This window comes from Narcine bancroftii, chromosome 3 (assembly GCF_036971445.1).
Source record: "Narcine bancroftii isolate sNarBan1 chromosome 3, sNarBan1.hap1, whole genome shotgun sequence".
Taxonomy (NCBI): domain Eukaryota; kingdom Metazoa; phylum Chordata; class Chondrichthyes; order Torpediniformes; family Narcinidae; genus Narcine; species Narcine bancroftii.
This window is the reverse complement of record NC_091471.1, coordinates 12,101,275-12,113,965: the sequence shown is the minus strand read 5'-3', so window position 1 is coordinate 12,113,965 and position 12,691 is coordinate 12,101,275. Positions and strand designations below refer to the sequence as shown.

Below are 12,691 nucleotides of genomic sequence, written 5' to 3'. Positions count from 1 at the left end.
GATGGGTGGGTGTGTGGAAGAACTGGAAAGGCAGGAAAAGGGGGAGGGGAAAGAAAATGCGAGCAGGTTTAATGGAAAGCAGTAAAGTCAATGTTCATGACATCTGGCTGGAGGGTGCCCAGGCTGAAAATAAGGTGTTGATCCTCCAATCTCCGGGTGGTCTGGATCGGATAGTACACAAGGCCATGGACAGACATGTGAGTGTGGGAATGTGAAATGGTTGGCCTCTGGGAATCAGAAACTTACTAACCCACCCACCTACTATATCCAAGTCATTTATTTATATTGCCAGCCAGAAGGGTCCCAACACCAATCCCTGTAGCACACCACTAGGTCATAGACTTCCAGCCAGATTGCCACCCTCCCACCACTACTGAGCCGGCCAATTTCAAATGCATATGATTGAACTGCCGGCACCTCCTGGATCAGCCTACCATGAGGAAGCTTGACAAGTATCTCACTAAAGGCTACGTCGACAAAATACGCTGCTGTACCCTCATCAGCTACCGTTGCAACAAAGCTCAGTCAACTTTGTAAAGTATCAGCTTCCCCACGCAAAGCCATGCTAATTGTCCCCAGAGTACATTTAAGCCGAGAGCTAGAATGTTTAAAGCAGATCTGAGGGGGAATTTTTTCTTGTTCACACACAGAAAGATTTATTAGAACATAGAATAATGCAGCCCAGGAACATTGTGCCTGCGTGAACCTTGATGCCAATGGTTCGGTGTGGACTAGAAGGGCCTAATGGCCTGTTTCCGTGCTGTAATTGTTATGTTATGTTAATCCCACCTGCATGAACATTGGTCATATGTCATAGAAACAGGCCCTTCAGCCAAACTTGAATGCTGACCAAGATGACATCTGGAGATCATCCAATTGGCCTGCATTTGGCTCATATCCCTCTAAACCTGTTCTATGCATGAACCTGATAAATCTCTCTACCTCTACTACTTCCTCTGGCACCTCTTTTCCATATTCACCACCCTCTGCCCTTCAACCCGCCTCTCGATCTTCGTGTAGTGACTAGTTTTAGACTCCCCTACTGTGGGGAAATAAGACTATGACAGTCCACCTCATGTGGCCCCCTTCATGTATTTACCAACCTCCCTCAGGGTCTGGAGTCTGAAATGCACGACCGGAAAACAAGAGGAAAAAACACAACATTTAAGAAACATCTTAACAAACTTGAATTGTCAAGGTGTAGAAGGTTGAAATGGGATCAGAATAGACCAGTGATTTTCAAACTGCCCCCCCTAAACTAACATTCTACCTTAAGTAATCCTTATGCCATAAGTGCTCTGTGATTGGTAAGGGATTACTTAAGGTCGTATGTGGGTGGAAAGAAAAAGTTTGAAAATCACTGTTTTAATTGTACCATTATGTGCATGGTTTCCTAACTCCAAAAAATGACTATTTTTCTCAAGCAAAATATTTCAGTAACATTTGGGTCCAGAGCAGTGATTCTCAACCTTCCCTTCCCACTCACATCCCACCTTAAGCAATCCCTTATTAATCACAGAGCACTGATGGCATTGGGATTACTTAAAGTGGGATGTGAGTGGAAAGAAAAAGGTTGAGAATCACTGATCTAAACCTTTCGCCCTTCATCTTAAAACTATGGCCTTCTCGTATTTATCTCCCCCAAAGTGTAAAAAGCCTATTTGCATCCACTCTGTCTATATATCTCATAATTTTGTAAATCTCCATTCATTGTTCTTTGCTCCAAGGCTTAACCTGTTTAATCTTTCCCTGTAACTCAACTGAAGAGCCAGCAACATCCTAATAAATCTTCTCTTCACTCTGTCATTTTTTTATTGATATCCTTAGGTGCCCAGAATTGTAGACAATATTCCAAACTTAGCCTCACCAATGTCTTAAACAGCTTCAACATAACATCCCAACTCCTGTACTCAATACGTTGATTTATAAAGGCTAAGATACCAAAAGCTTTTTTTTCACTCTCTCCACATGAGACACCACCTTCAGGGAAAAATGTATTTGTATTCCCAGGTCTCTCTGCTCCTCCACACTGCTCAAATTTTGGTCCTGGTCAAATTTTGGATTCCTGGTCCTCTCAACTTTCTTGTTGTATGTAATCATTTACTGTGTATGATGCACCTTGGTTTGCCCTTCCAAAATGAATCCCCTCAAATTTGTCTGCATTAAACTCCATCTGCCATTTTTTGGCCCATTCTCCCAGATGGTCCAGATCCCTCTGCAAACTTTGAAAATCTTCCTCGCTGTCCAGAACGCCTCCTATCTTAGTGTCATCAGAAAACTTGCTGATCCGATTCATCACATTATCATCCAGATCATTGATATAGACAACAAACAACAATGGTCCCAACGCAGACCCCTGAGGCACTCCACTCATCACAGGCCTCCAATTGGAGAAGCAACCATCCACTACTACCCTCTGTTTTCTCCCACACAGCCTTAATAGAGGTTTATAAGATTATAGATAGGGTCGATGGCCAGCATCATTTTTCCTGGGGTGACAATATCAAATACTAGAGGACATCTGATTAAGGTGAGGTTAGACGCCTGTTACTCAGAGTATGTTGGGTCCTTGGAATGCATTGGCAGGGGTGGTTGCGGAGGCTGCTATAATGGGGCATTCAAAAGCTTCTTGGTTATGCACATGGATGCAAGAAAAAGAAGGTTTAAGGGTGTGAGGTAGGGAAAATTTAGATTGTTGTGGATATAGTTTACATAGATCAGCACAAATTCATGGTTATCATCTGCCTGACAAAGGGCTCAGGCCCAAAACATTGGTTCAATGAGTGCTGCATGTCCTGCTGAGTTTTTCCAGCATATTTATATATTGTATGTTAACAATTCCAAACATTCCATTCCTAAATCTGATGTGTTTCATGGCGAAAAGACTTCCACAAGTTCCTGTGCCTCACCTTGATTGCTTTGTGTTTTCCCAGGACTTCCTGATGGAGACCTTCATCATGTTTAAAGACCTCATTGGCAAGAATGTCTATCCACCTGACTGGATGGTGATGAGTATGGTGCAGAATAGGTCAGTGATTCCCTTGATTTGAATGGGGCCGGATTCCTGGTCCTCTCCACTTTCTTGTTGCATGGAGCTTGAATTCCTTCCCCTATGGCAAATATTTCTCTGAGTGATGTTCTCCCTTGTACTTGTTTCTTCCAAGATTTGTTTCCGTCTGCTCAACAGGTGTGATGTTTCCAGCCAATTCTCTTAGTCCTCAGGAAATTATCAATCCAAAACCACTCTCCCTTCCTTGCCTTGACCTCCACGAGTTAGTAACCATGGTCCTTCATTCTCCGCGGCTCTCAACTCTCAGTAGGGCAGCACAGCTAGCACAGCGGTTAGGGCAATGCTGTTACAATGCGAGCAATCGGGAAAAGGGGTTTGAATCACATGCTTTCTGCAAACTGTTTGTATATTCTGGGCTTTCCCTAGTGCTCCGGTTTCCTCCCACCATTCAAAACATACCAGGATGTGTACCTCTTAATGAAGGGCTCAAGCCCGAAACGTTGGTGATGTATCTTTACCTTGGCTACATAGAGGCACTGCTTGACCTGTAGAGTTTATCCAGCATTTCTGTTTTATCACTTAACCACAGTGTCAACAGAATCCTGTGTTTTACTGGGATGCGTAGGTCATTTGGTGCAATTTGGCAGCCCGGGCTCATGAGCTGAAAGGGCCTGTTATTGTGCTTTATGTCTAAAGTTAAATTTAAGTTTCTTCCTTCAAATGTTGTGCGTAGAAATGGGGAACAGGTCCAGGTGAAAGGAGGATACACTTTGGTAGGAGCTCAGTATGTCTTGCCTCCTGATAATGAAATTCACAACCCCAGGACTGGCAGGGTGATGTCAGTCAAGGATATATCCCAGAATTCAAATCAAGCAGTAACCTTGGACAGGCCTAAGGCCCAAACTGGGCACACCTGGGACAAGTCAAAAGGTTTATTGCCTGCAGTGCTTCTGTTCCCTGCATATAATACTGCACCTACTTTGACTCTCCAGTACGCTATTAAAATTATTTTTAAATGTTATGATAGGCTCGAGGCGTTTTATTACTTTCCTTCAGTTTCCTGATTCACAGCCTGTAGCTAAGTTCCTTCACCTGAACTTTAGCAGCTGTATGCAACTCAGGAATGGAGTTCAGAATGGCAAATGGTTTGAACGGGGGGGAAAAAAAAACATCTTGCTTTTAAATTATGCCTCTCAAGCACAACAAACATGGCAGAGATGTAACTTGACGAATGAAATTAACATTAGTTGTGATAAGATGTGAGACCAAGTGGTCAAAGATTTGGTCAGAGCTAGGTCTTGCTTTCCAGAAAGCAATGCAGAAATATAAGGATGAGAATCAAGACTGGATCAGTTGAAGTATATAAAGTGGAGTGGATCAAGAAATAGAGGGTGAGGCAGAAATGGCAGGGAAGAGGAACACAAAAACTGCAGACATTGGAATCGAGATCAAACAAGAAGCGAGAGGAACAGTGGATCGGGTAACATGTGTGGGTAGAAAAGATTGGTCATCATATTGGATCGAGATCCTTTATGAAGAAGTGGCAAAAGGGCCCAACCCGAAACTCTGACTGACAGGTTCTACTTCAAGGACACTGCCTGACTTCCTGAGTATCTCCAGCATCTCATAGAGCCATTGAGTCCAGCATGGATCACATTAGATGGTGTGGTAGGGCCTGATGACTTCCCTGGAGGAAGCTATCCTGTGAAAAGCTGAGAGAGGAGGAGAAGGGAAGATGTGTCTGGTGTGTCCATTTAGGAAGGACAAACCAGAAGGCTGAGTAGAGGGTTAATGGTCGGTTACTTAAGAGTGTGGATGAACAGAGGGACCTTGGGTTTCAAATCCAAGCATCCCTCAAGGTCACTGCACAGGTTGATAGGAGAGTTAAGAAGGCCTATGGGATGCTGGGCTTCACTAATAAGGGGATTGATTTCAGGAGTACAGAGGTCATGTTGCAATTCTACAAATCTCTGGTGAGACCACACTTAGAGTATTGTGTTCAGTTCTGGTCACTTCATTATAGCAAGGATGTGGAAGCTATGATGAGGGTGTAGAGGGGATTTACCATGATGTTGGCTGAATTGAGAAGGTTAGCAGAGCTGGAACTTTTCTCTTTGGAGCGTAGCAGGGTGAGAGGAGACTTGATAGAGGTCTACAAGATTATGAGAAGCATAGATAGGGTGGACAGCCAGCACGTGTTTCCCAGGGCAGGATCAGCAAACACCAGAGGACCTACGTACAAAGTTCAGGGAGGGAGGTTTAGAGGAGACACCAGGGGTAAGTATTTTATGCAAAAAGTTGCGGGTGCCTGGAATGCCTTGCCGTGGATTGCGGTGGAGGCTGAAACATTAGGGGCATTTAAGAGACTCTTAGACAGGAACATGGATGAAAGAAAAATAGAGGGTTAGGGGTATGGAGGGTTTAAATGTTTTATGAAGGAATACATGGGTCAGCACAACATTGAGAGCCAAAGGGCCTGTACTGTGCTGTATTGCTATATGTTCTATGGTGGGTCTTCTTTCACCAAGGGGACGATTGGTGCCAAGGTGGAGATACAAGAGCTGTTTTCTCTCTGCTGATGCTACTCCACAGCATTTTCTGTTTTATTTTATACTTCTTTTTTTTTTAATTATATTCGGCACGGTTAGCGAAGAGGTGTCACAGTTAATGTAGTGGTTAGTGCAATACCTTAAAGGCACCAACAAGCAGGCTTCGAGTCTGGAATAGTCTGTAGGGATATTCTCCCTATGTCTGCTGGGGTTTCCTCCACACGCTCTCGTTTCCTCCCACCCTTCAAAACCTCCGGGGGGGAGAAGGGGGAGTTGTAGGTTAATTGGATGTATTTGGGGATGTTACAAACTAACAGACCTAACACAGGAACAGCAATGAAAGATTCACCAAACAGTAATAAATTTAAAATTAGTTTTTATTATACTATTAACCACATAACAGTTCTCACTTAACTCTAAACTTAACTCTAAGCCAGAGATTCTCAACCTTTTTCTTTCCACTCACTTACCACTTTAAGTATTCCCTATGCCACAAGTGCTCTGTGATTAGTAAGGAATTGCTTAAGGTGGTATGTGGGTAGAAAGAAAAAGTTTGAAAACAACTGTTTTAATCATACTGAATTGACTCGTTATGTGCACAGTTTCATAACTCCAAAGGCAATGACAATTTTTGTCAAGCAAAATATTTCAGTAACAATTGGGTCTAGACCAGTGGTTCTCAACCTTCCCTTCCCATTCACATCCCACCTTAAGCAATCCCTTACTAATCACAGAGCACCAGTAGCATAAGGATTACTTAAAGTGGTATTTGAGTGGAAAGAAAAAGGTTAAGAACCATTATTCTAAGCTTAACTCCACTATGCAGGAATATAATTGTATAAATGTGTGTGTGTGAGTGTGTGTGTATTAAAGTCCAAACTATTTCAGTTTAAACTTGAGACAGAAAAGTTATTTTTAAGGACCAGTATTTTAAAGTCGTGATGAACTTGAAGGTCTATTAAAATGTAGTTCAAAAGTGATAACGGAACATTGTTCTTTTGAATTGTTGGTAAAGCAATGATGAAGTGTTTGTTAACACTGATTACATCCTTAGACTGTTCAAACTCACAAATCTTCTTGAGCTATTTTCCCAGGAAGAAATTTATTCTTAAACTCTCACACTGGTGACCCTCAACTCCCTCTGAGCTTAAGGGTTCTCCACGATGAGGCTGCCTTCTAATGACAAAAATAGACAGTCAGAAGTGTTCTTGCTTATCTAAAGCTGCTTAGAACAGCACCTCCTCCTTCTCCAGAGAATAGTGTCAAGCTTATTCTTCTGGTTTCTTCTTCTTCTGGTCTAAAGATTCCTCTGGCTTCAGATATATATATATATATATATATATATATACCTTTAAAAGCGATATGAAATTGTATCACCAATGAGGTCATTCTTAATTCCTGGAAACCACGTGATCAGTTGTTGAAATTTTAAACAGTTGCCAACCCCAGTTTCTTGTGAACCATGTGATCTTATAACTCTGACTTGCAGATGTCATGACTCCGAAAGATGACCTCACTTCTGCTTCAAGAGGCACTCAAATGGTCCCGAGTTTCATTTCTCTTGTTCAAGAGGCCTTAATTGCTTTTGTGCTTGAGTTTCAATTGAGAACACATTTCTGTTCCATTATGGCTCTGTTCTTGTAGACACGTTGACTCCGAGAATGAACTCTCTTCTCTGAGTACAGTGGTTCTCCGCTAATGTACTGTGACCTGTGTGTATAGCGCTGATCCAAACCTACTACATTGCTTAGGACATATCTCTTTCTTCTTTGGCTTGGCTTCACGGACAAAGATTTATGGAGGGGTATGTCCATGTCTGCTGCAGGCTCGTTGGTGACTGACAAGTCCGATGCGGGACAGGCAGACACGGTTGCAGTGGTTGCACGGGAAAATTGGTGGGTTGGGGTTGGGTGTTGGGTTTTTCCTCCTTTGTATATATGAAATATAGCTTAACCTTAACCTAGTATTAACACAGATCCATTACAGATGGAAGGCTCTGTTACTGTGTTGCACGTCTAAATTAAATTTCTAGCATCTGCTGGGTTTTGGTTTCAAAAATTGCACTTCCTGTGAAGACTGAAGCAGGCAAGGCTACCGGCCACCATCATGTGAACCTTCTACGGAAGCTCTATCGTGAGCATCCTGACCAGCTACAGCAGAGAAATAGATCGGCAGTCAATCCACAGAACAATAAGAGTGGTGGAGAGGATCCCTGGGGTCTCCCTCCCGCACATCCATATAACCATTTACGGAGCGGAAACAGGCCGTGCGGCCTTTCGAGTCCGCACCGGTTCACTAGAACAATTCCACTAGCTCAAACCTCCCACTCACCGTCAATAACCCTCCGACCCCCTCACCTCCATGTACACATCCAACCTTCTCTTAAATGACAGAAGGGACCCTGCCGCAACTATCTCATTCGGAAGATCATTCCATTCTGCCACCACTCGCTGAGTGAAAAAGCATCCTCTAATATTTCTCCTAAAGTGTTGCCCCCTTACCCTTAACTCAAGGCCTCTTGTTCCAACCTCCCCTGCCCTCTGTTTATGTCTAGTCTATCTATTCCTTTCATAATTTTAAATACCTCTATCAAGTCCCCTCTCAGTCGTCTACGTTCCAATGAATAAAGTCCCAGTCTCCTTAATCCAGATGCTGTAAGCCAGGAAACATCCTTGAAAACCTTCTCTGCACCTTCTCCTATATCCTTTCTATAATTTGGAGACCAGAACTGAGCACAGTACTCCAAACCTGGCCTCACCAATGCCTTAAACAGCTGCAGCATCACCTCCCAGCTCCTATACTCTACACTATGATTTATGAAGGCCAGCATACCATATGCCTTCTTAAGCACCCTGTCTACATGGGAATCCACCTTCAGAGAACTCTGTACCATAAACCCAGGTCCCTTTGCTACATCGATGTGATCTACCTGGATTGTAGTCTGAGAAGGTGCTCAAAATTATTGAGGACCCCTTCCACCCTGCACACAGCATCTTTCAGCTGCTCCTGTCGGGGAAGAGATCCAGGAGGATCAGCCTGCACCTCCTGGCTGACAAACAGCTTCTTGAGAAGGCTGAACGACCAAAGGACCTGCTCACACTAATCATCCAAGACTCTCAGATTCACGAAACAATATGTATTTGTGTATATGAATACTTGTCCTGCAGATGTATGCCATGTCTGGTTGTGTGTCTGCGTGTTTTGCACCGAGAACTGGAAAATGCTGTTTTGTTAGGTTGTATTTGTACAGATGACAATTGACTTGACTTGACTTGTTAAAGAGGGAATTGGGTTGACACTTGAGAGAGAATACTTTGTGCAGGGAAATGGAATGGCCAGGATGACTATCCTTGGAGCGCTGCATAGATTCAATGGGCGAAGTGGTCGAAACACCGATTGCGTGATCTTGTATCTCTTGGCCATGGTGCGATTACTTGCAGTTCGCTCTGCGGAGTCTGCGGAGTGACCTTGAATCTGTTGTGCCAAGGGCTACAGGGAGATAAATCGGTTCTGTTCAATGTGGAGAGTCTGACATTGCGCAGTATATTCAAATGCTGTCTGATAGGCAACCAAACAGCAATAACTTCTTTCTTCCTCTGTGCAGAGAACAACGATCTGACCATGGATTTACATTTCAGGTACTCACCTTTCCCAGTTAAAGAAAGAAAATTATCAGCAAATCTAGATCCTTGACAGACCCAGTTTATCTTGACAAATGAACCTCCACCTTAGAAATTATTTTTGCGCTGATGCTGACTTTGTCATTAACCCCCCTGTGTCCCAATCATCTTTTGTAGTTTTCTTTACCCAGCTGAACAGTGTGTTATCTGTCAGAAAGATAATGGGCCAAACGGAAATGTTCTACGTGTGCTTTAGCCACTTGTGTGCTGGCAAGATAAACGTATAAAGTCGTGGAGTTTTACTGCATGGAAATGGGCCCTTTGTACCAACTTCCCTGATGCACCAAAAGACTGAAGGTGAGCAAAACGGATAGGCTTTTATTTGCAATAGACCAGTGGTTCTCAATCTTTTTCTTTATACTCACATATCTCTTTAAGTAATCCCTACGCCATCGGTGCTCTGTGATGAGTCAGGGATTGCTTAAGGTGGGAAGGGAAGGTTGAGATTCACTGCTCTAGACCCAGTTGTTACTGAAATATTTTGCTGGAGAAAAATTGTCCTTGGCCCATTTCCTTTGGAGTTATGAAACACTGCACATGATGAGCCAATGGTTTTCAAACTTTTTCTTTCTACCCACATACCACTTTAACCAATCCCTGACTAATCACACAGCACCGATGGCAATGGGATTACTTAAAGTGGTATGTGAGAGGAAAGAAAATGGTTGAGAACCACTGCAATAGAATGAAGGCACATCCCTGCTGGTCGACTGTCCTGAACTGAGAAGGGGCTGAGGAGCAGATCTGTGGGAGGAGCCACAGGTACAATCAGCCAATAGGTGTATCCAGACAGATAAATATCTACATGCAGTGGTTTACCACATTCATCATGCCAACCAAGTTAAACACACAGAAATGTTGGAGAAACTCACCCAATCTCGTAGCATCTGTAGGAGGTGAAGATATATTGCCTGAGCCCTTCTTCAAGGAATAAGCAAAGAAAAGGAGGGCATCAGAATAACCACTGAAGAATGGGAGAGGGAGGAGTCCAGACTGACTCCCTCTCTTTCTCTATCTTTCTATCTATCTTCCCTTTTCCTTCTGACACATCTAATTAACACATTCTGTTGGCCTGGACACCTTCCCCAGCCAGTCTTGTCTTTTTTCGGGGGCCTTCCTATTCTTTGCTTATTTCTTGGGGAAGGGCAGCACAGTTGGCGGAACAATTAGCACAATGCTCTTACAGCGCCAGCGACTGGGACCGGGACCCGTGTTGTCCATAAGAGTTTGCACGTTCTCCCTGGGCCTGCGTGGGATTTCCCTGGGGGCTCCGTTTTCCTCCCACTGTTTGAAACATAGTGGGGGTTGGAGGTTACTTGGGTGCAATTGGGCAGCAAGGACTCTGGATCTGAAATGGCCTGTATGTCTAAATTTAACATTTAAGGGCTCAGACCCGAAACATCGATAATATATCTTTACCTCCTATGGACGACATGAGTTCCTCCAGCATTTCTGTGAGTTTTTACAGCAATCACAGCATCTGCAGACTTTCGTGTTTCACTCTATGCCAACTAAGTCGCCTGCCCAAGTGTGTACCATTTGCCTCACTCTTTCCTACACATGTACCCTCCTAAAAGTGTTTGAGATGTTACAATTGTACCCACCTCAGGCAGCTCACTCCAAGTAGCTGTAGTCCTTGGGTCCCCTCTCACCTCCTTCGTGAGCCATGGAACTGATACACCCCAGATGTGCTGCGTATAGGGACTCCTTGAGTTACGAAGATCAGGAAGCGTGGACATGATATCAGTTAGCACAGCGCTATTACAGCACCCAGCGATCCTGGTTCAAATCTGGCGCTGTCTGTAAAGAGTTTGTATGTCATGGGCTTTCTCTGGGTGCTCAGGCTTCCACCCAGCCTCTAAAATCATATAGGGTAGGAAGATTTATTGGGTGACACCGGGTTCATGGGCTGGAAAAGCTTTATATTGTTCTAAATCATTGGGTGATACAACCACTACACTGGCTGCACTCCTACCGGCCTACTGCAGGGGGCAACCACTCCTACTGGCCTACTGCAGGGGGCAACCACTCTTACCGGCCTACTGCAGGGGGCAACCACTCTTACCGGCCTACTGCAGGGGGCAACCACTGAACGTGCAGGCCGACAACCTGGGAGGCTGGCCCTACCTGTTGGCTGTCAATCGCTGGCCTGTATAAAGAATAGAGCTGGCCCCTTCGGGGGCAAGATACTGACATTGGTGTGTACGTGTATGCTAATTAAAATCTGTTGTATAGTCTGTGGACTTTACATCAGAATTATTCGCAGAGAAGGGCTCACAATCATTAAAATTATTCATTGAAATTTGCATGATGAGCTGCCAGCTGAAGTGCTGAACACGGGCTCAATTTTGACATATGAAATTTTGATCAGTACCTGGATGGGATGGGTATAGAGTGATCTGTACAGGGTGCAGGTCAGTGGGACTAGGCAGCACAGAGTAGAAGGGCTGAAGGGCCTGTTTACTGTAATGCCCTAAGGTTCTAATATTCACTATAATGCTCTTGATGTCTTCAATTTATCCCCTTCTTTCTCTTCCCACCTTGCTTTCCCTCATTCCTCTGACCCCTTACCCCTGTTCAATACCAACCCCTTCCTTACTCCAGCCCCCCACCCCCTTCCCTTCCTTCCTCCCATCAGAGTGCAGCTTTCTCTCACCCCATCATCTTCTAGCTCCTCTCTTTTCCTCCCCCTCCCGCCGGTGTTCATCTATCACCTGTAAGCCTGAGCTCCTTTCCCTTCCCCCTCCCCACCCCCACACCCTTCCTTCCCCCTCCCTCTCACTACACCTTCCTATTTGAACGTTTTGCTTTTTCTTTGGCACCCTTGATGAAGGGCTCAGGCCCAAAACGTTGACAGCCTGTTTCCTTCCATGGATGAAGCGTGACCTGCCGAGTTCCTCCAGCATTTTTGTGAGTTCTTCCACTTCCGAGCAGTAGCAGATTCCCTGTTTAACGTTTGATTTATGAATTATTTTCCTTTATGATAATGAACAGCATGTTCCACCCAAGGGAAAACGCATTCTCAGAAGCTCCTTCATGCATTTTGACCAACTTTTTCAACAAAAAGGATCTGTCTCCGCATCCAATATATTATTCTTCCATTATTTCCATCATGATCCCACAACCAAACACGTCTTCCCCTCCTCTCCCCTTTCTATTTTCTGTAGGGACCGTTCCCCCAGTATCTTTGTCATCTCACACCAACCACCTACCTAACCCTGTTACTGCAGGAAATGTGACACATGTGGCCACACCTCCTCCCACACCACCATTTAGGACCCCAAAATAGTGGCACTTCACTTGATAATTGGCAGGGATCATCTACTGCATCTGGTATTCCCATTGTGGGCTTTGCTACATAAATTTTAAATGTAGACATACAACGTGGTTACAGGCCATTTCAGCTAACGAAGACATGCCACCCAATTTACATCCTATTTCCTGCACCCCGG

At 44.3% G+C, this 12,691-nt stretch overlaps 1 protein-coding gene across 1 annotated transcript in view; it reads left to right on the top strand.

The window, feature by feature from the left end:
* The window catches only part of LOC138756974 (dedicator of cytokinesis protein 2-like), a 1,510,503-nt gene that overhangs the window by 1,115,535 nt on the left and 382,277 nt on the right, over positions 1–12,691 (top strand). Inside the window, 1 exon segment of the mRNA XM_069923500.1 lies at positions 2,934–3,028. Within this exon segment, the coding sequence (XP_069779601.1) occupies positions 2,934–3,028 (95 nt within the window).